General features: G+C 37.3%; 3 protein-coding genes and 1 pseudogene across 4 annotated transcripts; 3 read left to right on the forward strand and 1 right to left on the reverse strand.

Annotated features, from left to right (window-relative positions):
• Positions 1-223: 223 nt before the first annotated feature.
• Positions 224-4,675, reverse strand: LOC125477368 (ribonucleoside-diphosphate reductase small chain A-like). Its single transcript, XM_048584389.1, has 9 exons — positions 4,344-4,675; positions 2,830-2,990; positions 2,600-2,649; positions 2,368-2,493; positions 1,619-1,684; positions 1,366-1,482; positions 976-1,138; positions 767-837; positions 224-664 (listed from the first exon to the last, which is right to left on the reverse strand). The coding sequence occupies exons 1-9, from the start codon at positions 4,513-4,515 to the stop codon at positions 550-552; spliced, it is 1,041 nt and encodes a 346-aa protein (XP_048440346.1). The 5' UTR covers positions 4,516-4,675; the 3' UTR covers positions 224-549.
• Positions 4,676-4,807: 132 nt separating this feature from the next.
• On the forward strand, positions 4,808-7,875 carry LOC125477369 (endo-1,3;1,4-beta-D-glucanase-like). The gene is made up of 7 exons (XM_048584390.1): positions 4,808-5,078; positions 5,375-5,396; positions 5,959-6,085; positions 6,406-6,496; positions 6,777-6,866; positions 6,967-7,067; positions 7,458-7,875. The coding sequence occupies exons 1-7, from the start codon at positions 4,931-4,933 to the stop codon at positions 7,614-7,616; spliced, it is 738 nt and encodes a 245-aa protein (XP_048440347.1). The 5' UTR covers positions 4,808-4,930; the 3' UTR covers positions 7,617-7,875.
• Positions 7,876-8,874: 999 nt separating this feature from the next.
• LOC103932100 (endo-1,3;1,4-beta-D-glucanase) lies at positions 8,875-11,544 on the forward strand. 2 transcript variants are annotated; one of them, XM_009341650.3, is made up of 7 exons: positions 8,875-9,037; positions 9,337-9,358; positions 9,774-9,900; positions 10,226-10,316; positions 10,540-10,629; positions 10,732-10,832; positions 11,223-11,544. In XM_009341650.3, the coding sequence occupies exons 1-7, from the start codon at positions 8,890-8,892 to the stop codon at positions 11,361-11,363; spliced, it is 720 nt and encodes a 239-aa protein (XP_009339925.2). In that variant the 5' UTR covers positions 8,875-8,889; the 3' UTR covers positions 11,364-11,544. The 2 variants fall into 2 exon arrangements, with proteins under 2 accessions (XP_009339925.2, XP_009339924.2); XM_009341649.3 differs by having other exon boundaries at positions 10,540-10,832.
• An 8,594-nt stretch (positions 11,545-20,138) lies between these two features.
• On the forward strand, positions 20,139-22,590 carry LOC103932099 (annotated as a pseudogene).
• Positions 22,591-23,227: the final 637 nt, after the last annotated feature.

Raw genomic sequence — 23,227 nt, forward strand, 5'->3', positions numbered from 1 at the left:
CACTTACGTGTGTGACGCCATCCCGAGCAAAATCTTAAACTAAATTGGAAAAAATGTTGGTGTACGCAGAGAAATAAAAAGTACATGTATGATTTAAAGCAAAATTGGGAAAAGGGTGCGCCCATGCCATAGTCAGAAGGCTAATAATCAGAAGCACTGATGAAAAGCAGCTGAAGCATGTACCATTTTTCAAACACAATGATGATATTATGCACATTCCAAATTATGATAAATAATAAAAATTAAATTATAGAAACAAAAAATTCTTTATTGATAATGACAACCACCTAAGTTAACAGAATGAATATATGAATAATACTAGGATTGATCCCACGAGGCCGGGTTTTTGATCGTTGATGTATATGAGTCCACTGAAACCCACGTACATCTACTCATCAATACATAATATCACGTGTCGGTGACTATGACTACCTCGAAATACAATATACAAATTGCTACCACAAAGAATAGTAACAAAATTTTAGTTAGTTTCAGATAAGAGTCAGTACAATGCTGGTGGAAGTTGCAGGCTGCAACAAATTTGGTGAACTAGAAGTCGGCGTCCAACTTGAAGACGAAATTTTTGCCACCATCTTGGAGGCCTGACATAACAGATGCTTTTTGATAGTCACCGACCCTTCTCTCGAAAAAGTTCGTCTTTCCTCTGCAGAATCAAGCAAACGAGATCAAGATCATTTATCCGTCAACCAGTTCCATGAATTGACTAAAGCAGGCAAAGCAAAACCACATTCTCAGAAATACTCACTGCAAAGAAATAAACTCCATCCAGTCAAAAGGATTTTTGACATTGTACTTCCTCTGACAACCTAACGCAACCTGGAAAGAAGAAACATTCTACTATATGAATATTGATACTAACGCGGAGAATACTTATACAAGTTAAACGCAACTCCCCTATCATCTAGGAATTAAAGAAATGAAAAACGAGGAAGACATCATCAGAGAGATACTTACCAAGAGTCGATCAGCAACATATTTTATGTACTGGCTCATAAGATCTGAGTTCATGCCAATCAATGCACATGGGAGGGCCTCACAAACAAATTCAGTCTCAATCTCAACAGCTTCATTTATAATTCCATGAACTTTTTCCCAATTTAGTTGCTTCTGCAACAAACTAATAACAAAACAAATATAGATTCTGTCATTTGCATATCGAGAATGGAAAAGAATTTTAAATCTCTCTTTTTTACCCAAGTTTCTCCAATTCCCGGATTCTGCAAGGACTAAAAGTAATAAACCACTGAGTTCTAAGAAGGTGAAAACAACACCATATAACTATTATCTTGTGCCTAGCAACACAGGAAGCTCAATTTTGGGAACCAGAAAGAAAATAGATATTACCTGTACAAAAGGCAAGCAAAATCACAGTGAAGACCCTCATCTCTAGATATAAGCTCGTTTGAGAATGTCAACCCGGGCATTAGTCCCCTCTTTTTAAGCCAGAATATGGCACAGAAGCTAAGAATGAACAATAAAGTAAAAAACAAGAGAGAAAAGGGTGATGAAAACAAAAGAAAAGATCCTACAAGCCTCATAACGAAAAGTATCAATTAAACATATAAACTTAAGCATATATAATGCAAGCCCAAATTACCTTCCAGAGAAAAAGATTCCTTCGACACACGCAAAAGCAACAAGTCTCTCCGCAAATGAATTGGAACTGCACATCATGCAGAATAAGAAATTGGTTTATGGAGCATTAACATGCTTCTAATCAAACAAAGATTATGTACAAGCTACACATGAAGCTTGATGAGAACAAGCAGACAGGGTATAGAAAGGCGCCTTCTAATTTGCAGAGTGAAGCAGATGGTACTAAGTTTGAATCTTGTGATATCAACATATGATACAGCATAGACTACTGAAGGAGCTCTTCGTTTTGTTAGAAACTGAATGATAGATGGTTAAAGAGCCACTCCCGTTTTCCCTATACGCATAAACCTCCTCTTTGGAAAGACCAAGTGAATGTTAAAAACCCACTCCCCTTTCCAATACCATACACACTTGAAGGTTGAACTGACAGTCATTACGTATAATTTCACACAGAAGGAAGTTCAAAATTACTGCAGATGTCCAATACCGAAGTTTGACATAAATGGCCATCCTACGCATCTAAACAATCTGTTCTCTTCTCAAACAAAATCTAAACATTTAATCTTTGAAAGGACCAGAGGACTTCTATATTAAAAATTCAAGTACCTGAGTTGTACAAATTAATGCTCATATACTACTGCTTGTGATCGCATATATCATTCACAAACATGTCCAACCATACAAAATTGTCAAAACGTACTATCTCCCTTATTGGCGATATTATATTCACTCATAGGAAAGCATGAGTACCTGTGTATCCAATCCAAAGCCCACTTAGCCTTCTTAGACACACAAGGAATGCTTTCAATTGCATTGAACAATCTATGCTTCTCCGTAGAATCCTTGATGTATGTCTCCAAAAGCAGCTGTACATCTCTGATGGTAGACAGTATTTAAATAGGAACAAGGAGAAAATTCCTTAGACAGGTGGCCATATACATTACAACTAAGGAAACCAGAGAAACTATGTTTTAAGCTCTACCCTGAATGGATATTCTCCATTGCAAGTTGAAATCCATAGAATGCCCGAGCCTGTGAAGAATGAGAAACCTTGATGTTAGTAAGTCAACCAGGAGAAAAAAAAAAAAAAAAACTAAATATCTGAATCTTAGGGGGTGAAACTAAGGAGATGAAAAGTTGAAACTTAGGTCTTGGGAACTTCAAACACTCTTCGCATCTTATCTAAAGAACAGACCAGAGAAAAGAAATCACCTCTGGAATCTGAACATCAGTTAGAAATCTTGCAGCCAAATTCTCCAAAACAATCCCATCAGATGCAGCAAAAAATGCAAGGACATGGCTTATAAAGTGTCTTTCAGAGTCAGACAAAGTGTCCCACTGCTGTATATCATGGGAGAGATCAACCTCCTCAGCTGTAAGCCAATTAACATGTCATTAGAACATATACCATGGCAAAAAAAAAAAAAAAAAAAAAAAAAAACGGAACATCTACTCAACAGTATAACATTGATAGGATACCAGAAAAGGTATAAACAAATTAGTGCGTATGAGTATAATTCTACTAGCTCAAGGGACCCTTGTTAAATGTTTGACACTTGTCAATAGATTAGAAAGATTAGTTGTGGTGGTAATTGTTGTAAAAGCTTAGCTTGCAAGTCTGAGCTTGATATATATCAGACTAATTGTGCAAGGAGGGTTGTTGTTAAAAAACTACATTGTTGTGGATAAATACAAACACAGTTTCCATGCCATGCGTGAAGGTTAGAACAAGGTTCTTATTAAACATAAGGAATCAAGTTGCTGAAATAAATGCCTTATGCCCACATTCTACACCCGCCAACGACTAGAGCTGTCCGGTAGAAGGTGAAGAACTTATATGCTCGAGATTGTAGACTCAGAATTCTCCAGAGTAAGACACTATATGCTAGTGCTATTTACCACAAACACAAACCAAGTAAATCAGAGGCAATGCTACCCACTTATACATGTATTTGACATATCAATATGCCTTCAGACATCATATTGCAGTTGAAATTCGCAGCCCCCAAAGGGTTTGCGTTCGAAAATGTTCCGATTTTGTTGGATTTTCATACAGTTTGATAATTTCTTCTTCATGTAACAATTCAAAAACAAGTAATGTACAATAAACTTAAGAGAGAGAATAAAGGATAAATAATTTATTTCCCAAAGCACAAGAAAATCCCAAATTTGTTCCCCTTAAGAGAGACAATGCAGACGCCATGACTATAATTTTTAACTAATATTCTTGCGGATCCATTTAAGGAAAAGAAGATACTACTTTCATGAACCAACAGTAACAATATCTTCCAAGTAATTACACAGCTGAATTTTGGAACCAAAATAAAAGAATTAAAAAACCCCACCTCATATTTCTTTTAAATTCCAACAAAGACAAAGGGAAAAACACTAACATTGCACAGATACAAAAACAAAAAGTAATGAACTTGAAGAAAATAAAGAAATACCCACTTCAAAACACATACAGAAAAGCATGAAAAAACCAAAATTCAAAAGAAAATATGGGAACCTTTGTTGTTTCTTACAAGGAGGATTAAAAGAGGGAAATATGAACAAGTTACCAGTCCAAAAACTGAACTTTGAAAAATTAACAGAAACCCACTTCAGAAAACACACAGATAAGCAAGAAAACACCACAATTCACAACAAATATTTAGAGTATTTTCCCTGGTTTTCAAAAAATGATTAAACTTTAAAGAGGTAAAAACGAAGAAGTTACCACTTACCAGTCCAGAAACTGGCCAAGGCCTTCTTGTACATCTCCCAGACTTGCTTGTACCGAACAGGAAACATACAGAACCTCTGCGTCTGCTCCATTAATATCGGCTCCTCCTCCTCCTCCTTCTCTGCTCCTTTTTCTCCATTTGGTCTCTCTCTCCCATTTCCCAAAGAACCCATGTTTTTGCAGTTTCCAGATGTTGGGTTTTGTGGGGGCTAAGGAGAAACCCTACAAAAACCTTCACGCTAGAAAAAATCACTGAGGATGTTGAATTTTGATGGGATAGCGTATCAGACAAGGCCGGTCGAAGATAGATTTTTATTTTATTTTTATTTTTTAAATTATATTTATTTTTGTTCGTTTTCGTGCATGGTGGTTTATGTTTGGGATTCCATTTGCGACCGGCACGGAATTTCTGTATAAACGGCGACGTAGTGAGGACGGTTATATTTTTGGCGGGTTGGGCCAGTCGCTTTTAGCCTTGTGAGAACTGGGCTCTGTAAAAGAAAAAAAGAACCCAATTTTGGCGGGTTTGGAACTGCTTCTCTGATTGCCCGGTTTTTTACGTTATTTTGCTACACAGGGGAAGAAAGAATGTCAAGCTCCGAGTGCTGCTCAAACCCTCCGACCCTGAACCCCTCCAGCGGCACCGGCCATGTCGAAAACCTCGGCGGTCTCGACTCCTATGTCACTGGCTCCCCTCACTCCAAACTTGCCCTTCTCCTCGTCTCTGACGTTTTTGGTAACTTTCCCACCACTTCAAAAACCTCTCCTTTTTCGTTCAACGACATGGGTTTCTTTCCTTATTGTGTTATTTTTATGGGTTTTTGGTTTAATGGGTATTCATTTTTAGGCTGTGTTTGTTGATGGGTTTCCTAAATTTATGATATTTTCCATTCCTATTGAATTTTTGGATTTTCTTTCCTCCTTTTCTGATTAAGTCTTGATATTCTAGGTTATGCGATGTTCATTTCTGTGATGAAAGTTTGTGTCTTGTATAACTGCTTTGTAGTGTTAAATGTTTGCTTTGTCATGCAGGATTTGAAGCTCCAAACTTGAGGTATGATGACTAGTTGACTACTCTCTTTATTGGTCTTTCGACTGCTAATTTTATTTGCAGTGGATAATGTGCTAGATGAATTTTACGAATCGCTTTTACTTGAATCCGAACGTTTTATGCTGTCCCTTTTCGCTTTCGGATATTGACTTGGGGACATTAGTTACAGTCGCTGGTTAAATGTGATGAATAATTTACTTGAAATTTTACAATTATTAAGGAAGGAAAAAAAAGTTACAGTAGGTCTATAATCTATATGATTCTATATCTATATCTAACTTAATTTTGAAAGATAGTTACAACCAATAGTTTCGGATTGTATATCAGTATGAGATATTGTCCGATCCCCTGCCTATACAATGACGTTTTATGATAATTTGAAGATCTATAACTGTATTTTTAGGTTGTTCACTCTATAATCTATAGAACGATAAAATTTCACATGCTGGTTACCGACATCAGCTATTTTCATCGAAGAACAAAACTGTGGCATCACTTTGTAGTTTCTGTGTTTCCACAATATTGTATACCCTTTAACTAATGCCACCTGCCTTCCATTTTGAAGGAAGCTTGCTGATAAAGTAGCAGCTGCTGGGTTCTTCGTTGTGGTTCCCGACTTCTTTAACAAAGACCCTTATGCACCTGAAGATGCCAATAGACCTCTTCCTGTTTGGATAAAAGATCATAGACCGGTTGGTTCTTTTGTTCTTATGTCTACTTTTATGCATATCTGTTTTGTTTCTTTAATGATCGAAGTACTTTTACAAGTCTCCCTATGCAATTCTTGAGTTTACTAAAATATTTTAGATGCTTATCTGTGCGGGTTCAGCTTGGCAATCCCATGATTATTTATGTCAAAACTTTTTATGGTTGTTCACTACTAGGCTGATTCCACCTTTTGTGACAATGGTTAAGTTACGAGTCCCTAGCATTGGGGTGTTATAAAACTTTCTCTGCAATTTGGGTATGTTCAAGTATTGTCAGCTTCTGAATCATGTTTTTGGATTGATAGGACAAGGGATTTGAGGATGCAAAGCTAGTTCTTGAAGCTTTAAAAAGAAAAGGCGTTTCTTCAATCGGTGCTGCAGGCTTCTGTTGGGGAGGTGAGTTCACTTTCCTTTCCTGTTAACATCTTGGTTGCTCTATTTTATTTTTCCTTATCTCCATAATCCATTTACTTTGTGGGTTATTTGTTGCTTTTTCAGTGTAACAAAAATGTTTCTCGTTTGGACTTTTGGCTAATGTTTAGGCAGTGTTTTACTTATCGCTTAGACATTTGGCTAATGTTTAGGCAGTGTTTTACTTATCACTCTTGTTTCAATAGCTCAACCAATATGGAAAATATTGTTTCGGTCGACATTGAACTATTTGCACTGTTTTCAGCCAAGGTTGTGGTTGAACTTGCAAAGCGCGCTTTAATTCAAGCTGCTGTTCTGTGTCATCCTACATTTGTCACTGTGGATGATATAAAGGGTAAGATATCTGTATTAATATTCAGGAAATATCTACTTAGACACCATTATTGGAACAAAAAGTTAGTCTTACACTCGACCATTCCTGGAACTACTTTCAGAGGTTAAGGTTCCTATTTCTATACTTGGAGCTGAGTTTGATCAGATATCTCCACCTGAAGTTGTGAAACAGTTTGAAGAGGTTTTAACTGCAAAATCTGAGGTAGGAATATATCTTTCATCCGAACAGTCTTCAGTACTTGTGCTTTTGTTAGTTTGTTTATTCTAGTCACGGACATTCCTCAACTTGAGATGCCATAATGAAATATAATTGTGCTTGGCTTGTAGTTATAGGTAACTTGCCCTTACAAAAATGACTTGTAACTTTGTAAGGGAAGGGTGCCAGAGAGCTTATATGTTATGAACTTCAATCACAGTCGTACACCATTTTATATGAACTTCAAAAACATTTTAATTTTGTTCTCTGTGAAGAAATGATAGGACAACACCAGGAGCACACACCCCCTTCACATTAGGGTTCACCACAGTGGTAGCTTGTAGTGGCAAACTTTTGAAATTTGTTGAAAAGATGGTTGGTTTTGTGGAATCACAGGTTAAGAGCCGTGTGAAGATATTCCCGAAAGTGCCACACGGGTGGACGGTGAGATACAATGTTGAAGACGAAGCAGCTTGTAAATCTGCCGAGGAGGCTCATCAAGACTTGTTGGAGTGGCTCATGAACCATGTCAAGGGAGTGACATCATCACTGTAGTGGATTTCCTTATCCTATCAGCTGCTTTCTATTGGTAGTGGTTAAATAATGCCTCTGGAGTTCTATGAACTAGTGTTTGATTGTAAAGTTGTGTAGTTTGAACTGACGGTCCTCGACCGGCCTCCTCCATGTAACCCGGAAGAACCTCCAACACCATTTTTGGTGTCATGTAAGTATAGTACTAGTTGGAGATGCCCAATGGGTTATGCCCCCCACCAAAAAAGAGAGCTTTATAAACTTCATGATTTTGTTTCCTGCACCTAATAACCAGTTTTCAAACTTTGGTTGGGAACATAGGGGAAGTACAAAGGAGAAAAAGAGAAACTAAATGATGTGTCGTTAATAAGAAATAAACACGTGAATCGACACTTAAATAATAATTCAATCATCAATATGTGCTTACATATTTTACCTTCTTTCTTCAATGTTTCGCATTACATAATTGGAATGACTGTTCGTTTTATGAAATCGCAGATTGAAAGCCATGTGAAGAATTTTCCGAAAGTGGAACACGAAGTAAGATGTTGAAGACAAAGCAGCTTGTAAGACTGCCGAAGAGGACCATCAAGACTTGTTGGAGTGGCTCTTGAACCATGTCGAGTGACTGGTATTGTTATCATTGTGAAACATTTTATTGTTTCTGAAAGACAAGAATTATTTAAACTTTATCGTATCAACAACGTTCTATTACTATGAATCAGAATAATGCCAACACTTTTTATAGTACCGGTATTTGTATGTAAAATTCATTGCTTGGAAGGGTAGAGGTTTGAGAACGTGCTTTTAGGCTTGGCATTTGGCGAGTGGTATAATTTAAGCTAATAAGTTTGATGAAGTTGATTAGTGCATCATAAAAATAAAAAATTAAAAAAAAATCTAAATCGAATTAGGCTTACGTTATTCAGTCATTACAAAAATAAAGAATTCAATAAAAATAAAATATAAAAAAGTCCCACACGTACTTGAAATTCAATGAGAATCAATCAAAACAAAAAAGAATTGATAATTTTTTGCAGAAATATTCACGAAATTTAATTGTTTGGAATGTAAATGGAAGATAGGAATGGACGGGTGATATTTTCTTTTTATTTAATTTGTAATTTTTTAAAACAAGTTGAAAGTTCAACCCCCCAAAAAAAAAAACAAAAAAAAAAAAAAAAACAGTTCACCTTATCGTCATTGATGACGTGATAGTACTGTACTATTTAATAATTTTTTATATTTAAATATAGTCTCCGCCGTCCTAGCTCAAAGAGTGATAAGGAAAGAAATCATGGCAAGCCCTGAGTGCTGCTCAAACCCTCCGACCCTCAACCCCTCCAGCGGCACCGGCCATGTCGAAACCCTCGGCGGTCTCGACTCCTATGTGACTGGCTCCCTTGATTCCAACCTTGCTGTTCTTCTCATCTCTGACGTTTTTGGTAACTTTCCCACCACTTATAAAACCTCTCTTTTCTTCGTTCTACGACATGGGTTTGTTCCCTTGTTGTCTATTTTTATATGGGTTTTTGGTTTAATGGGTATTCATTTTTAGGCTATATTTGTTGATTGGTGTCCGAATTTATGACATTTTCCTTTCCCCTTTGAATTTTTGGATTTTTTTCCCCTCCAATTCTGACAAAGTCTTGATAATCTAGCTTATGTGATGTTCATTTCTGTGATGAAAGTGTGTGTTTTGTATAACTGCTTTGTAATGTTGAATGTTTGCTTTGTCATTCAGGATTTGAAGCTCCAAACTTGAGGTATGATGACTTCTCGCTTGGATATTTACACTTGCTGCTTAAATTTGATGACCACTTTACTGGAAATTGTACAATCGTTAAGGAAGAAAAAAAAAAAAAAAACAAAGTTACAGTAGGTCTGTAATCTATGATTCTATATCTATGACTTATTTTTGAAAGATAGTCACAACCAATAGTTTCGGATTGTCTATCAGTATCAGATATCGTATAACAATTGTCGGATCCTCTGACTTTACAATAACCTTTCATGACGGTTTGAAGATCTATACCTGTATTTTTAGATTATTCACTCTATAATTTATAGAAGGATAAAATTTCATGTGCCAGTTACCGACTTCAGATATTTTCATGTTGTTCAGTGTTTCCATAATATCCTGTACACTATAACTAATGCCACCTGCCTTCCATTGTGAAGGAAGCTTGCTGACAAAGTTGCAGCTGCTGGGTTCTTCGTTGTGGTTCCCGACTTCCTTAACAAAGACCCTTATGCGCCTGAAGATGCCAACAGACCTGTTTCTGTTTGGATAAAGGATCATGGACCGGTTGGTTCTTTTGTTATTGTGTCTACTTTTATGCATATCTGTTTTGTTTCTTTAACGATCAAAGTACTTTTACAAGTCTCCCTATGCAATTCTTGAGTTTAAAAAATATTTTATATGCTTATGTGTGTGGGTTCAGCTTGGGAGTCGCATGAAGACTGTTGTTATGTTAAAACTTTTTATGGTTGTTCACTACTAGGCTGATTCCCACCTTTTGTGACAATGGTTAAATTACGAGTCCCTGGCATTGGGGTGTTATAAAAGTTTTTCTGCAGTTTGGATATGTTCAAGTATTGTTAGCTTCTGAAGCTTGTTTTGGGATTGATAGGACAAGGGATTTGAGGATGCAAAGCCAGTTCTTGAAGCTTTAAAAAGTAAAGGTGTTTCTGCAATTGGTGCTGCAGGCTTCTGTTGGGGGGGTGAGTTCACGTTCATTTCTTGTTAACATCTTAGTTGCTCTATTTCATTTTTCCTTATATATATATTTAATTTGTTGCTTTTTGAGTGTAACAAAAATGTTTCTCGTTTAGACATTTGGATAATGTTTAGGCAATGTTTTTACTTATCACTCTTGTTTCAGTAGTTCAACCAATATGGAAAATATTGTTTCGGTTGACATTGAACTATTTGCGCTGTTTTCAGCCAAGGTTGTGGTTGAACTTTCAAAGCACGCTTTAATTCAAGCTGCTGTTCTGTGTCATCCGTCATTAGTCACTGTGGATGATATCAAGGGTAAGATACCTGTACTAATATTCAGGAAATATCTACACCATTATTGGAACAAAAAATTAGTCTCACACTCACTTTATGATCTATTCCTGGACTTACTTTCAGAGGTTAAGGTTCCTATTTCTATACTTGGAGCTGAGATTGATCGGATGTCTCCGCCTGAAGTTGTGAGACAGTTTGAAGAGGTTTTAACTACAAAACCTGAGGTAGGAATCTCCTTCATCCGAACAGTCTTCAATACTTTTGTGGCTTTGTTAGTTTGTTTATTCTAATCGTCGACATTCCTCAACTTGGGATGTGTGGCGAACTTTTTCTATCATATTATGAATATAATTGTGCATGGCTTATAGTTATAGGTAACTTGCCCTTACAAAAACGACTTGTAAGGGAAGGGGGCCAGAGAGCTTATATGCTACGATAAGATATTCTGTTTTAATTTCCAATCAGGGTCATATACCGTTTTGTACGAACTTTGAAGAAATGATAGGACAACACCAAAAACACCCCCCTTCACATTGGGATTCACCACTGTGGTAGCTTGTAGTGGTAAACTTTTGAAATTTGTTGAAACGATTGTTGGTTTTGTGGAATCATAGGTTAAGAGCCATGTGAAAATATTCCCGAAAGTGTCGCATGGGTGGACGGTGAGGTACAGTGTTGAAGACGAAGCAGCTTGTAAATCTGCCGAGGAGGCTCATCAAGATTTGTTGAAGTGGTTCTTGAACCATGTCAAGTGAGTGGCCTCATCAAGATTTGTTGAAGTGGTTTTCCTTAACAGCTGCTGTCTATTAGTAATGGATAAATAATGCCTCTGGAGTTTTATGTTCGTATTTGTTTTTAAAGTTTTGTAATAGAATTTTACGGCTTAATTTTCATGTATTCCATAATTCTGAATATAAGTGCGTACAATTCTTATTACATAAGGAAACAATAAGGGACACTAATATTTCCTTCCTAAAACATGACTAATATTTACACAATATTTACATTCCCTTTTCCTATACATTGACTCACGCAATACTCCCCTCTCAAGTTGGTGCATAGATATCCCACATGCCCAACTTGATAGGTGAGTCATCAAAAACTCTACTACACACGGCATGAGTAAGAACATGTGCAAGTTGTTCTTCCGAGTTCAGAAACGGTATTGAAACAATCTTCTCAAGCTTTTCTTTAATGAAATGTCGATCAACCTCAACATACTTAGTCCTATCATGTTGTACTGGATTCTCTACCCTCTCTCTTGCCGACTTGTCACAATACAATTTCATTGCCTCTTCTTGTTTAAATCTGAGACTCTAAAGCAACTTCCGTAGCCAAAGAATCTCACACACACCATGCACCATGCCCCTGTATTCGGCCTCGGCAAAAGATCGAGACACCACCTTCTGTTTCTTGCTCCGCCAACGAATGTAAAATATCCAGACATAGAACGCCTATCAGTCACATCACCTGCCCAATCAGCATCAGTAAACCCCTCAATCCTCATGTGTCCATGAGGCTTATACAGAATTCCTTTTCCAGGAGCAGACTTTAAATACACAAGAATCCTCATAACTGCCGCCATATGCTCCACACTCGGCGAGTGCATAAACTGACTCACCATACTTTCTGCATAGGCAATATCCGGACGAGTGCATGACAAATAAATTAGTCTCCCTACCAGTCTCTAATATCTACCTTTGTCAACCGGTTCTTGATCTGGATCAATTCCTAAATAATGCTTCTTTACAATAGGAGTGTCCACTGGTTTACATCCCAGCATGCCTGTCTCTTTTAATAAATCCATAATATATTTACGTTGAGACAAGAAAATACCTCAAGATGAACTAGCCACTTCTACTCCAAGAAAATATTTTGTCTCCCAAATTCTTCATCTTGAACTTGGCGGCAAGACTTGCTTCCAGCTTCATCATCTCTTCCGAATCATCACCTGTTATTATCATATCATCCACATAAATAATTAAGGTTGTCACTTTACTGCATCTCCGTTTTACAAACAATGTATGGTCGGAGTGACCTTGATAACATCCATTCCTTCTCATAACTTGAGTAAATCTACCAAACCATGCATGAGGTGATTGCTTAAGTCCATAAAGCGACTTTTGCAACCTACGTACTCAGGTTTTCCCTTCGGCATTATACCTAGAGGAAAATCCATATACACTTCTTCTTCCAAATGCCCATGAAGAAAAACATTTTTAACATCAAATTGTTTCAGTGGCCAATTCAAATTTGCAGCTATTGAAATAAGAACCCATATTGTATTCATCTTTGCTACTAAAGAAAATGTTTCCTGGTAATCAACACCATATGTTTGAGTATAACCTTTTGCCACTAACCTTGCTTTATACCTGTCTATTGATCTGTCGGCCTTGTATTTAATTGTAAAGACCCATCTACATCCGACCGGCCTTTTCCCCTTCGATAGTTTGATTACTTCCCATGTATCATTCTTATGTAGTGCCATCATTTCTTCATCCATTGCATCAACCCATTTTGGATCCTTCAATGCCTCCTCAACTCGGGTTGGTACTTGAATTGCTTCCACATTATTCACCCATGCTTGACGTTCCGGTGCAAGGTTCTTGCATGACACATAATTTGCTATTGGATACTTCATTTTTCCTTTAGGAAAAAACCTGTCATGTGGAACACCATGATTTTACCTTAGTGGCAACTTATATGTACTTACAACATTATTTGGATTAGTTACATGATTATCCGTTGTACTTACCTTAGGGATATTCAAAGAAGACACATTGGGTAGCGAGCTAGAGAGAGAGAGGGTAATGTAGGTTCAACAAATAACACTCTTTCCCCTATTGCACTTGGTTCGGCAACAACTAGTTGTTGGGCAGTTGGACTTAGATCGGCAGGACTTTAACGATCTGTTATACCTGTCTCGGCAGACTTTCGCTGATCTTCTCTACTTATCTCGGTAGAGTCTTGTCGAACTGCTACACCTATCTTGACAGACAACAGCTGAGGTGGTTGGTTCATTATCTCGGCAACTTCTTGCCAATTCCCTTGATTTTCATTATCGTCAACACATGCAAGCCCCTGAACTACATATCACACTTTCTGGTATCTCTAACCATCCAAGATCATTCTGATCACCACTAGTGTTCTCCCCCTGGTGATCTGAATATGACGGGGTAGAAGAATAAAAATACTCGGATTCAGAAAAAGTAACATCTATGGTCACATACATATGGCGAGTTTCAGGATGATAACACTTGTACCCTTTTTGTTGAGAGGTAAACTGAACAAAACCACATCGAATGGCACACGAATCCAATTTGCTACGATGAATCTTGTGGATATGAACAGATGCGACACATCCAAACACATGAGGAGTTAAAGTATTGGTAGATACTATGGGAACATGTTCGGTTAAGACTTGGAGAAGTGTACGGAAATCCACAACCCAAGATGGCATACAGTTAATCATATACACGGCATATGTAACATCTTCAAGCCAAAAACGTTTAGGGATGAACATACTAATAAGCAAGGCACGAGCAGTTTCCAAAATATGACGATTCTTTCTCCCAACAACTATATAAAGACAATGACGACCACTTGCTCCATTAGCAGCACGCTCTTTGGCACGTAACTTTTTCTTTAATTCCGGAAACCACTCGGGGACTCCATGTTTTTTAATACAGTTATCCTCAGTATGATGGGTTTGATCGCAGAAAGTACACTTTAAATCATCTTTATTTTCTGGAGTAAAAGGAAGAGAAGTTGTTGATGAAAGTGATGCAAATGGGCGCCCAGTAGGGAATGGCCGAGGCACTATGGCTACCGTCGATGTCAAGGCTCTCCCTTGGCTGCTGACACCATTTCCTCCCATCATGGTAGCATGATGTTAGGCTTCACGCCTAATCACAGAAAACACCTCCTCGACAGATGGTAGGAATATCACTACGTACCTTATCAAATACATCATCAAGTCCCGCCAAAAAGGCATACACTCGGTCCAATTGGATCTCTTCTCGACGTGTCTTCAAATCAAGAGCAAACTCCATCTTAATCGGTCTTCTTTGATCCAGTTCTTGCCATACTGCCTTGAGATCGGCATAGTACATAACAATAAGACGCCCTTCTTGATGGAGTCGAAACGATTTTACCTTCAACTCATAAATCTAAGAGATATCAGAACCATCATAATATGTCCTAGCAACTTCTTCCCACACTTCTTTAGCAGTACGAAGATGGATGAAAAAACCCATGATGGTAGAATCCATGGAATTAATCAACCACCATTTCACAATTGCATTCCCAATTTCCCAAGCTTCATACTCAGCATTTTCTTGCTTGGGCTCCTTATATTCCCTATCACGAACCCTTTCTTACCACACCCAGCAATATGCATCTCCAATATTTTGGACCAAATAGGGTAATTTGATCCATTGAGCTTTACGGTATTCGGTACGTTTGAAGCATCAATATGTATCACAACATGGCTCACAACTAAATTGTTGGTGGTTGTACGTAGACCCCCTCCAACTTCAGCCGTGAGTTTTCTTCGACATTGGCCATCTTGATTCACGACACACACAGCAGCGTGACAATTTCCTGCAAATAGCAAAAAAAAGAAACACGGCAGGGACACAAGACCCACGACAGGGCAGCAATCATAGCCCTTGCAGTAGTGGCACGATACATAAATTGTTTTCCAGTCAAGGTTACATCAACAAGGTTTCGATGCCAAATAGAATTTTACTGCTTAATTTCCATGTATGCCATAATTCTAAATATAAGTACATACAATCCTTATTACATAAGGAAACAATAAAGGACACTAATATTACCTTCCTAAAAAATGACTGTAATATTTACATTCCCTTTTCCTATACATTGACTCATGCAATAGTTTGAACTGAAGGTTCTGGACCGGTCTCCTCCATGTAACCCGTAGTGACCCCCATCACCATTTGGGTGTCATGTAAGTATAGTACTAGTTGGAGATGCCCTATAGGTTGTGCTGCCCACACCCCCCCCCACCCCCCCCCCCCCCCCAAAAAAAAACCAAAAAAGAGAGTTTTATAAACTTGATAATTTTGTTTCCGATACATGATAACAGTTTTCACATTTTGGTTTGGAACAGAAGGGAAATACAAAAGAGAAAAGAGGGATGAACAAATGTAAAAGAATGTTGGTGGAACCACAAGAAATGTGTGCAGTAGAGAGTGCAGTTTGAAAATTAAAAACTTGAAAACATATTTATTTATATACACAAATTACTAATCACTATTATCGATAATTACCTAACTAATCATTTTTACACTAATTAACTTGTTGAGCTGTCACTTGGTTTTCAATAGAAGATGCATGCTAACAAATATGTCCCCACCTGAAGTCGTGCAACAATTTGAGGACACTTTAACTGCAAAATATGAGGTAGGAAATGAGTCTAGATCATTGCCGTATCCTCTTTGTGAGGATCCCGAGAATCCGTAAATCATGTTCGTTCATCGTATATCATGCAGTCAAAAATCATTTTAAATATTTTAATTTAAAAATAACATAAACAATTTTGACAAAAACTGACCGCACGATGTACAATAAATGGACACGATTCACAAATCCTCAGGATCCTCACCAAAAGATCTGGAGAGGACCGTGTTGGATAGGAAATATCCTTCATGGAAACACTCTTGTTAGGTTGCAAGATCCCCACACAACTCTTCTTGCGGGTTGCAAACACTAAGTTAATTGAAGGTGTCTTGACAAAACCTTGAATAGGCTCTTAGGCTTTCTTGCAAAGTTAGTTATTGTCAAGCATGCCATTACTGGTCAAGTCCAACAGGTTGTTTAATTAGTTTAGATGTTTACAGGTCATTTGTTGATGTGCAAGTAAACTGAGTCTCTTAGAAAAGATTGTTTAATGGAGGGGTTAAATCCATATTAGGTTCTTTTCCATGCCTTGAAGACAAGGACTTTATATTTTTCGTTGTTGAATGCCAAAACACTGACCGCAAACTGATCAGAAACGGTCCAAGCCAGTTTGCAATCTTTGTGAAAGATTAAAGAGATAAAGCAAAGTGAAACAAAAATAAGTAAAAAGTTGAAAGTAAAGAGCTTGTAAATTCTCGTAAAGTGTTAGCCAAAATAAAAATAAATTGCATGAAAAGTAATAACTTGAAAGTAAATGATAAATACAAGCGATTAGGCAAAGTTTCAACCTATTTGGATAAGTTATGCCAAGTACATGGAGTGTTTTGAGAAGTAAAATTTAATACAGGAAATCAATACTACAAAGGAAGTAGCAAAGCTGTAAATACAAGGGAATGTTTGAACCACAAAAGGAATATGTGAAAAGTACGTTGCAGAGCTTTTAGAAGTCGTTTTGTATGTTGGGTTGAGTGTCCTTTCTTCAATCTCTTCATTGTGCCTCTTTCTTCTAAAGTATGTTCTTAGTTCTGGCCTAAGTTGTTGATGTGATTTTGTTAGATGGTGAGTTTTCCACTTGGATACTTGAGCTTTGATCATCTTGTATCTACAATTTTGCATTGAAAAGTGATTTCTCTGTTAAAGAAAAAAAAGGGACTACAAATCCCTCTTTTAGTGTGAACAAGGATGATCTTGCCGCCCAAACATGGCACTTCAAAAATACTTTTAACTTTGGCTACTTACTGTTCATCTATGTTAAACTTAAGTACTCAATAAGAAAACCAAATTAATTTTAAAGGCCTTAGCAAGGCCCAACGCCTAAATTCAATTCAAAAAACTCTCAAATGATTTTTATGTATTTGTTGAAATGAATCATGGATATCCTTACAGGTTTGGTCCTTATTTAACATAATTTTTCAAGGAATGATCAAAATGATTGATGGTGGACAAAAATAGGAACCACTTTTATTGATTTCAAATCTTAGAGACGAAAATAAGGAGTTATGTAAATCTTAGGGACCATTTTGGCTAAAATGTCATTAGAATATGACTATTGGTTATAAGGAATTCCAGATTAAAAGACATGTGGAGATTTTCCCGAAAGTGGAACACGGGTGGAGTCGGTGGGCCTCAAGGTAAGATTTGTTAGAATGGTTCTTGAACGATGTCATGTGAATGGTATCGTCATCATTATGAAGCGTCTTATTGTCAAGGAAAGACAAGAATAATTTAAACCTTGTCATATCAACTGTATTCTATTTAGAGCACTTCCAACCCTTCCCTAGGAGAGAGTGGATTAAATCCACTCCCCACCCCCAAAGCTCCTCCAACCCTTTGTAATCCGCTAAGCTCCCGGAAAGCCCAATTGTTCACCTAGGCAAAAATCGATAAGCCCAACTCCTAAGCCATTTGACATAAGGTTGATGTCAGCTATGTTAGATTTTTTTTTTTTTTTTTTTGCACCAGGCGCTTATAAACACCCACGAGTGGGCGCACTTCTCTGACGCCGCTGCAATGCATGAGGCCTGCTTACAAGCGCACTAATGAGTCCGGATAAAGGGTTACTTGGCACATGGTAGGCCATTGGATTTCCAACAGCTATTTTTCTGGGTTGTTGAATTTTTAATGGTTAAAAAAATTGAAATCTAACCCTAACAGCTAGATGACGTGGCACAATCTGGACCGTTTGATTTCCAATCAACGGTCTAGGTTTTCTCGATTAAACAAAAATTATGAAAACAAAAATAAGAAATGTTACCATTGGCTACGTGTCAAAGTATGACCTGTTGGATTTTAATTTTTTTTTATAATCCAACTGTCCAAATTAATTAAGTTAATAAAAATTATTAAAATAATACATAAAAATATAAAATAAAATAAAATAAAAATCCTTCTTTTGCAATAGTAATTTTTTGCTCAGGAATGAGGCCCATAACATGAAAAGCATTCTTCTTTTGCACAAAATATGGATCATGATTTTGTTAACAAATTTCATTGCATTGTAAAACGACGTCTAAAATACGCATTAAGGCATGCATTGTTTGGGATAAAATAATCATCTAAAAGGTCCTTACCTCGATGTTCCCTCTTTCTATTGAGGTTTGTGGAACGCCTGGGTTTGGGGGATCTCACCCACAACTTGCATGACACGACGAGAATGTGAGACTCTCCCGCTTCTACATTCTTCATCCTCTTTCTCTTCTATTTCGAACACCGCATTTTCACCCTCCTCGAGATCGAACAATCTCCTTGCTTGCCACGTGGCATGCTGTGATTGATTAAAAATCTTATTGAAATTTATTTTCAAAGGTTCTAAACGGATAGTGACAAGTAACACGACGAGATTGGTTAAAAATCTTAGTGGAAATTTATTCACAAAATTCTGATAGAATCATGACACTTGGCACTACGACATTGGTTAAAAATCTATTTGAAAATCTATCTATAAAAATTGTACTTTCAGATAAAAATACATGGAGTGACGAGATTGGTTAAAATCCTATCTAAAATTAAAATAAATGATTTTTTATTATTTATAAAAAAATATTAATAATATTTTAATACAAATTTCTTGGCTATTCAATTTAGGATGGAGATGTATTTGAACAAGTTCACTTGGGGGATTAATAAGAATAATGTCTACTATTGCTCAAGAGGCTTTTTACGGGTGGAAGTGCTCTTATTATTCATAATGTCTACTATTTTATAGTACCATTATTTGTACGTAAAATTTGTTGCTTGGAACAGTGGGTACTTTTAGGTTTGACATTTGGTGAGTGTTATAATTTATGCAAATAAGTTTGATGAATTTGAGTGGTGCATCATAAAAGAAAAAGAGTGCTATTCACACTTTTTTTTTTTTTACTTCTCGCACATTATTGTTAAGTTTTTATCATTGATCTTCTTCAATTCATTCGATTTGATGACAAAAAATTATGAGGAGTGTTGTGAGAGGTAAAAATGAGTGTGTGGACAGTATTACCAAAAAAAAATATTTTTTTTGTTATTCAAATCCAATCATCCGAACAGAACCACACATTAAGCGTTTTTCTCCAAGCAGTATTTAGAATATCGATGTAGGTGGAAATGTCGATATGCAAATTATAGAATATTAGTTGTCTTCGACGAAAATTATAGAAATTTGCAACGGGGGTTTGCATCAACTCATTCAAAGTTAGTCAAAATTAGAGAAAAAATTCTCAATTTTTTTTTGTAAAGGTTCAAAAACTGCAATGGGTTTTGACAAAACTTTTGTAATAAATTGGTAAATATAGTCTATTTTCATTGATTTTTGTATATCTCGTTGATACAAGGTAAAGTTTGCATTTCACCTCTTTCCATATTGATATTTGATTTTTCAGATATTTCAACAAAAATATCAATAATTTTACGAATATTATAAATACTATCTCTAATACAGTCTTATCTGGATACTTATTAGATATGAGTATCTGATGGACGTGCACAATACAAGTCAGTTGACTGGTCGCTCAACTCACATAACATACTTTCACTTGCTGGGTTTCGAGTGCCAGTCTTGGAGTCTTGGACTTTTCGCATCAGGCTTACGCATTCATCCCGTCATTTCAAAACAAATCATAAATTCAACCCTAAAAAGTGGTTGACATAGTATGTGGTATTACCGTACTACGTACTAGTCTATTAGTAGTAGCTCAATCAAACACCAACAAAGAGTGTGAATTCAGACATCATGGCAAGCTCTCAGTGCTGCTCAAACCCTCTGACCCTGAACCCCTCCAGCGGCACCGGCCATGTCGAAAACCTCGGCAGTCTCGACTCCTATGTCACTGGCTCCCATCACTCCAACCTTGCCGTTCTCCTCGTCTCTGACATTCATGGTAACGTCTTGATACTGTAGCTTATGTGATGTTCAATTCTGTGAAGAAAGTGTGTGTTTTGTATTACTGCTTTGTCATGTTGAATGTTTGCTTTGTCATTCAGGATTTGAAGCTCCAAAATTGAGGTATGATGACTTTTCGCTTTCAGATATTGACTCGGGCTCATCAGTTACACTTGCTGCTTAAATTTGATGAGCAATTTAGATTGTTCACTCTATGATCTTTACAAGGATAAAACTTCACTTGCCAGTTACAGTTACCGATATCAGATATTTTCATCACAGAACAACAGTGTTGAATATCACCGTATAGGTCGTTGTTTCCATAATATCTTGTTTCCTTTAACTAATGCCACCTGCCTTCCAGTGTGAAGGAAGCTTGCTGACAAAGTAGCAGCTGCTGGGTTCGTCGTTGTCGTCCCCGATTTTTTTTACAAAGACCCTTATGCACCTGAAGATGCCAATAGACCATTTGATGTTTGGAAAATTGATCATCATCCGGTTGGCTCTTTTGCTATTATGTATACTTTTATGCATCTCTCTTTTGTTTCTTTAACGATCGAAGTACTTTTACAAGTCTCTGTATGCAATTTTAGATGCTTATGTGTGTGGGTTCAGCTGGGCAGTCCCATGAATGTTATTGTGTTAAAACTTTTTATGGTTGTTCACTACTAGCCTACTAGGCTGATTCCACCTTTTGTGACAATGGTTAAATTACGAGTCCCAGGCATTGGGGTGCTATCAAAAAATTTCTGCAATTTCGATATGTTCAAGTATTGTTAGCTTCTGAATCTTGTTTTGGGATTGATAGGACAAGGGATTTGAGGCTGCAAAGCCAGTTCTTGAACCTTTAAAAAGTAAAGGTGTTTCTGCAATCGGTGCTGCAGGCTTCTGTTGGGGAGGTGACTTCACTTTCCTTTCTCGTTAAGATCTTTGTTGCTCCATTTCATTTTTGTTGCACTGAAATAGAGCAACAGAAAAGTTTCTCATTTAGACATTTGGATAATGTTAGGCGATGTTTTACTTATCACTCTTGTTTGGTCGACATTGAAAAATTTGCGCTGTTTTCAGCCAAGGTTGTGGTTGAACTTGCAAAGCACCCGTTAATTCAAGCTGCTGCTCTGTGTCATCCTGCAGTAGTCACAGTGGATGATTTCAAGGGTAAGATATCGGTATTAATATTCAGGAAATATCTCTTTAAGATACCATTATTAGCACAAAAAATTAGTCGCACACTCACTTTATGATCTATTCCTGTTATTACTTTCATAGGTTAAGGTTCCTATTTCTATACTTTGAGCTGAGATTGATCAATGTGTCTGCCTGAAGTCGTGAAGCAGTTTGAAGAGGTTTTAACTGCAAAACCTGAGGTAGGAATGTCGTTCATCTGACCAGTCTTCAATACTTTGTGCCTTTGATAGTTTGTTTATTCTTATCACGGACATTCCTCAACTTGAGATGCCCGACGAACTTTGTCTATCACATTGTGAAATATAATTGTGCATGGCTTACAGTTATAGGTAACCTGCCCTTGCAAAAACGACTTGTAAGGGAAGGGTGCCAGAGAGCTTATATGCTACGCTTAGATTCTAATTTAATTTCCAATCACGGTCATATACCGTTTTGTATGAAATTCAAAAACATTTTATTTTTGTTCTTTTTGAAGAAATGATAGGACAACACCAGAAACACCCCCTTCACATTAGGGTTCACCACTGCGGTAGCTTGTGGTACTAAACTTTTGAAGTTTGTTGAAACGATTGTTGGTTTTGTGGAATCACAGGTTAAGGGCCATGTTAAGATATTCCCGAAAGTGGCACATGGATGGACGGTGAGGTACAATGTTGAAGACAAAGCAGCTTGTAAAGCTGCCGAGGAGGCTCATCAAGACTTGTTAGAGTGGTTCTTGAACCATGTCAAGTGACTGGCATCATCACTGTAGCGGTTTTCCTTATCTTATCAGCTGCTTTCTATTGGTAGTGGTAAAACAGTTCCTCTGGAGTTTTATTAAACAATGCCTCCGGAGTTTTATGTACTAGTATTTGTTTGTAAACTTTCGTAGTTTGAACTGCCGGTCTCCTCCGTGTAACCCGGAAGAACCCACAACACCACTTTGGTGTATAAATGAAGTACTAGTTGGAGATGCCCTATGGGTTATGCCGCCACCAAAAATGAGAGTTTTATAAACGTCATAATTTTGTTTCCGATACTTGATAGCCATTTTGGTTTTAGTTGTAGTTTTCACTTTTTGTTAGGAACGAGGGGAAGTACAAAGGAGAAAAGAGGGATGAGCAGAGGTAAACGAATGTTGGTGGAACTGGAAGAAATGTGCACGGAAGATAGCTCAAATTTGGTTTTTCTTTCCTAGTTTTGGTTTCCTACATTCTTCATCGTTTCCCCTTCCATCCTCTCTCTCCATCCTCATCCACGATTCAAATGACCACGTCCACGTTCACGTTCCAGTTTGAACCCCAATTCCGATTCAAATGACCACGACCGTGCGAGAAACCAGAAAGTTGTGAACCAGAAGTACTATCCTTAACATTTGGACAAGCAGATTTCTGAGTCATCATAGCAGTGAACATAGAAGCAGTGTCAAGATCATTTTCTTCTTCAAGTAATAAATCTCTCAGCTCAATAAGAGCGATACGAATTGGTCTTGCACGAATGTGAGATTGGAAGAAGTTATATTCAATGGCCAACCCTTTTAAAATTAATGACGATGACCATGTCTTGATAGGAAATTGTTTCACCAACAGCAGCAAGTTGTTGTCTCAAAGCTCGAACACGCTTCCAGCACACATCAATGGACTCAGTGCCTTCCTGCATTGCACACAAATT

The sequence above is a fragment of a genome, unplaced genomic scaffold, assembly GCF_019419815.1.
Source record: "Pyrus x bretschneideri cultivar Hongxiangsu unplaced genomic scaffold, Pyrus_bretschneideri_v1 Contig21, whole genome shotgun sequence".
Lineage (NCBI taxonomy): Eukaryota > Viridiplantae > Streptophyta > Magnoliopsida > Rosales > Rosaceae > Pyrus > Pyrus x bretschneideri.

What these genes read in the sequence shown, in the direction of transcription:
- LOC125477368 (XM_048584389.1), bottom strand. Translation starts at nt 4,515, where the DNA reads ATGGGTTCTTTGGGAAATGGGAGAGAGAGACCAAATGGAGAAAAAGGA. An exon ending in CTTGGCCAGTTTCTGGACTG is followed by an intron (nt 2,991 to 4,343) that starts GTAAGTGGTAAC and finishes ATTGGCTTACAG; the next exon opens with CTGAGGAGGTTGATCTCTCC. An exon ending in ATGGAGTTTATTTCTTTGCA is followed by an intron (nt 665 to 766) that starts GTGAGTATTTCT and finishes TTGATTCTGCAG; the next exon opens with AGGAAAGACGAACTTTTTCG.
- LOC103932100 (XM_009341649.3), top strand. Translation starts at nt 8,890, where the DNA reads ATGGCAAGCCCTGAGTGCTGCTCAAACCCTCCGACCCTCAACCCCTCC. An exon ending in GGATAAAGGATCATGGACCG is followed by an intron (nt 9,901 to 10,225) that starts GTTGGTTCTTTT and finishes TGGGATTGATAG; the next exon opens with GACAAGGGATTTGAGGATGC. An exon ending in TTTTAACTACAAAACCTGAG is followed by an intron (nt 10,833 to 11,222) that starts GTAGGAATCTCC and finishes GTGGAATCATAG; the next exon opens with GTTAAGAGCCATGTGAAAAT.
- LOC125477369 (XM_048584390.1), top strand. Translation starts at nt 4,931, where the DNA reads ATGTCAAGCTCCGAGTGCTGCTCAAACCCTCCGACCCTGAACCCCTCC. An exon ending in TGCAGGCTTCTGTTGGGGAG is followed by an intron (nt 6,497 to 6,776) that starts GTGAGTTCACTT and finishes CACTGTTTTCAG; the next exon opens with CCAAGGTTGTGGTTGAACTT. An exon ending in TTTTAACTGCAAAATCTGAG is followed by an intron (nt 7,068 to 7,457) that starts GTAGGAATATAT and finishes GTGGAATCACAG; the next exon opens with GTTAAGAGCCGTGTGAAGAT.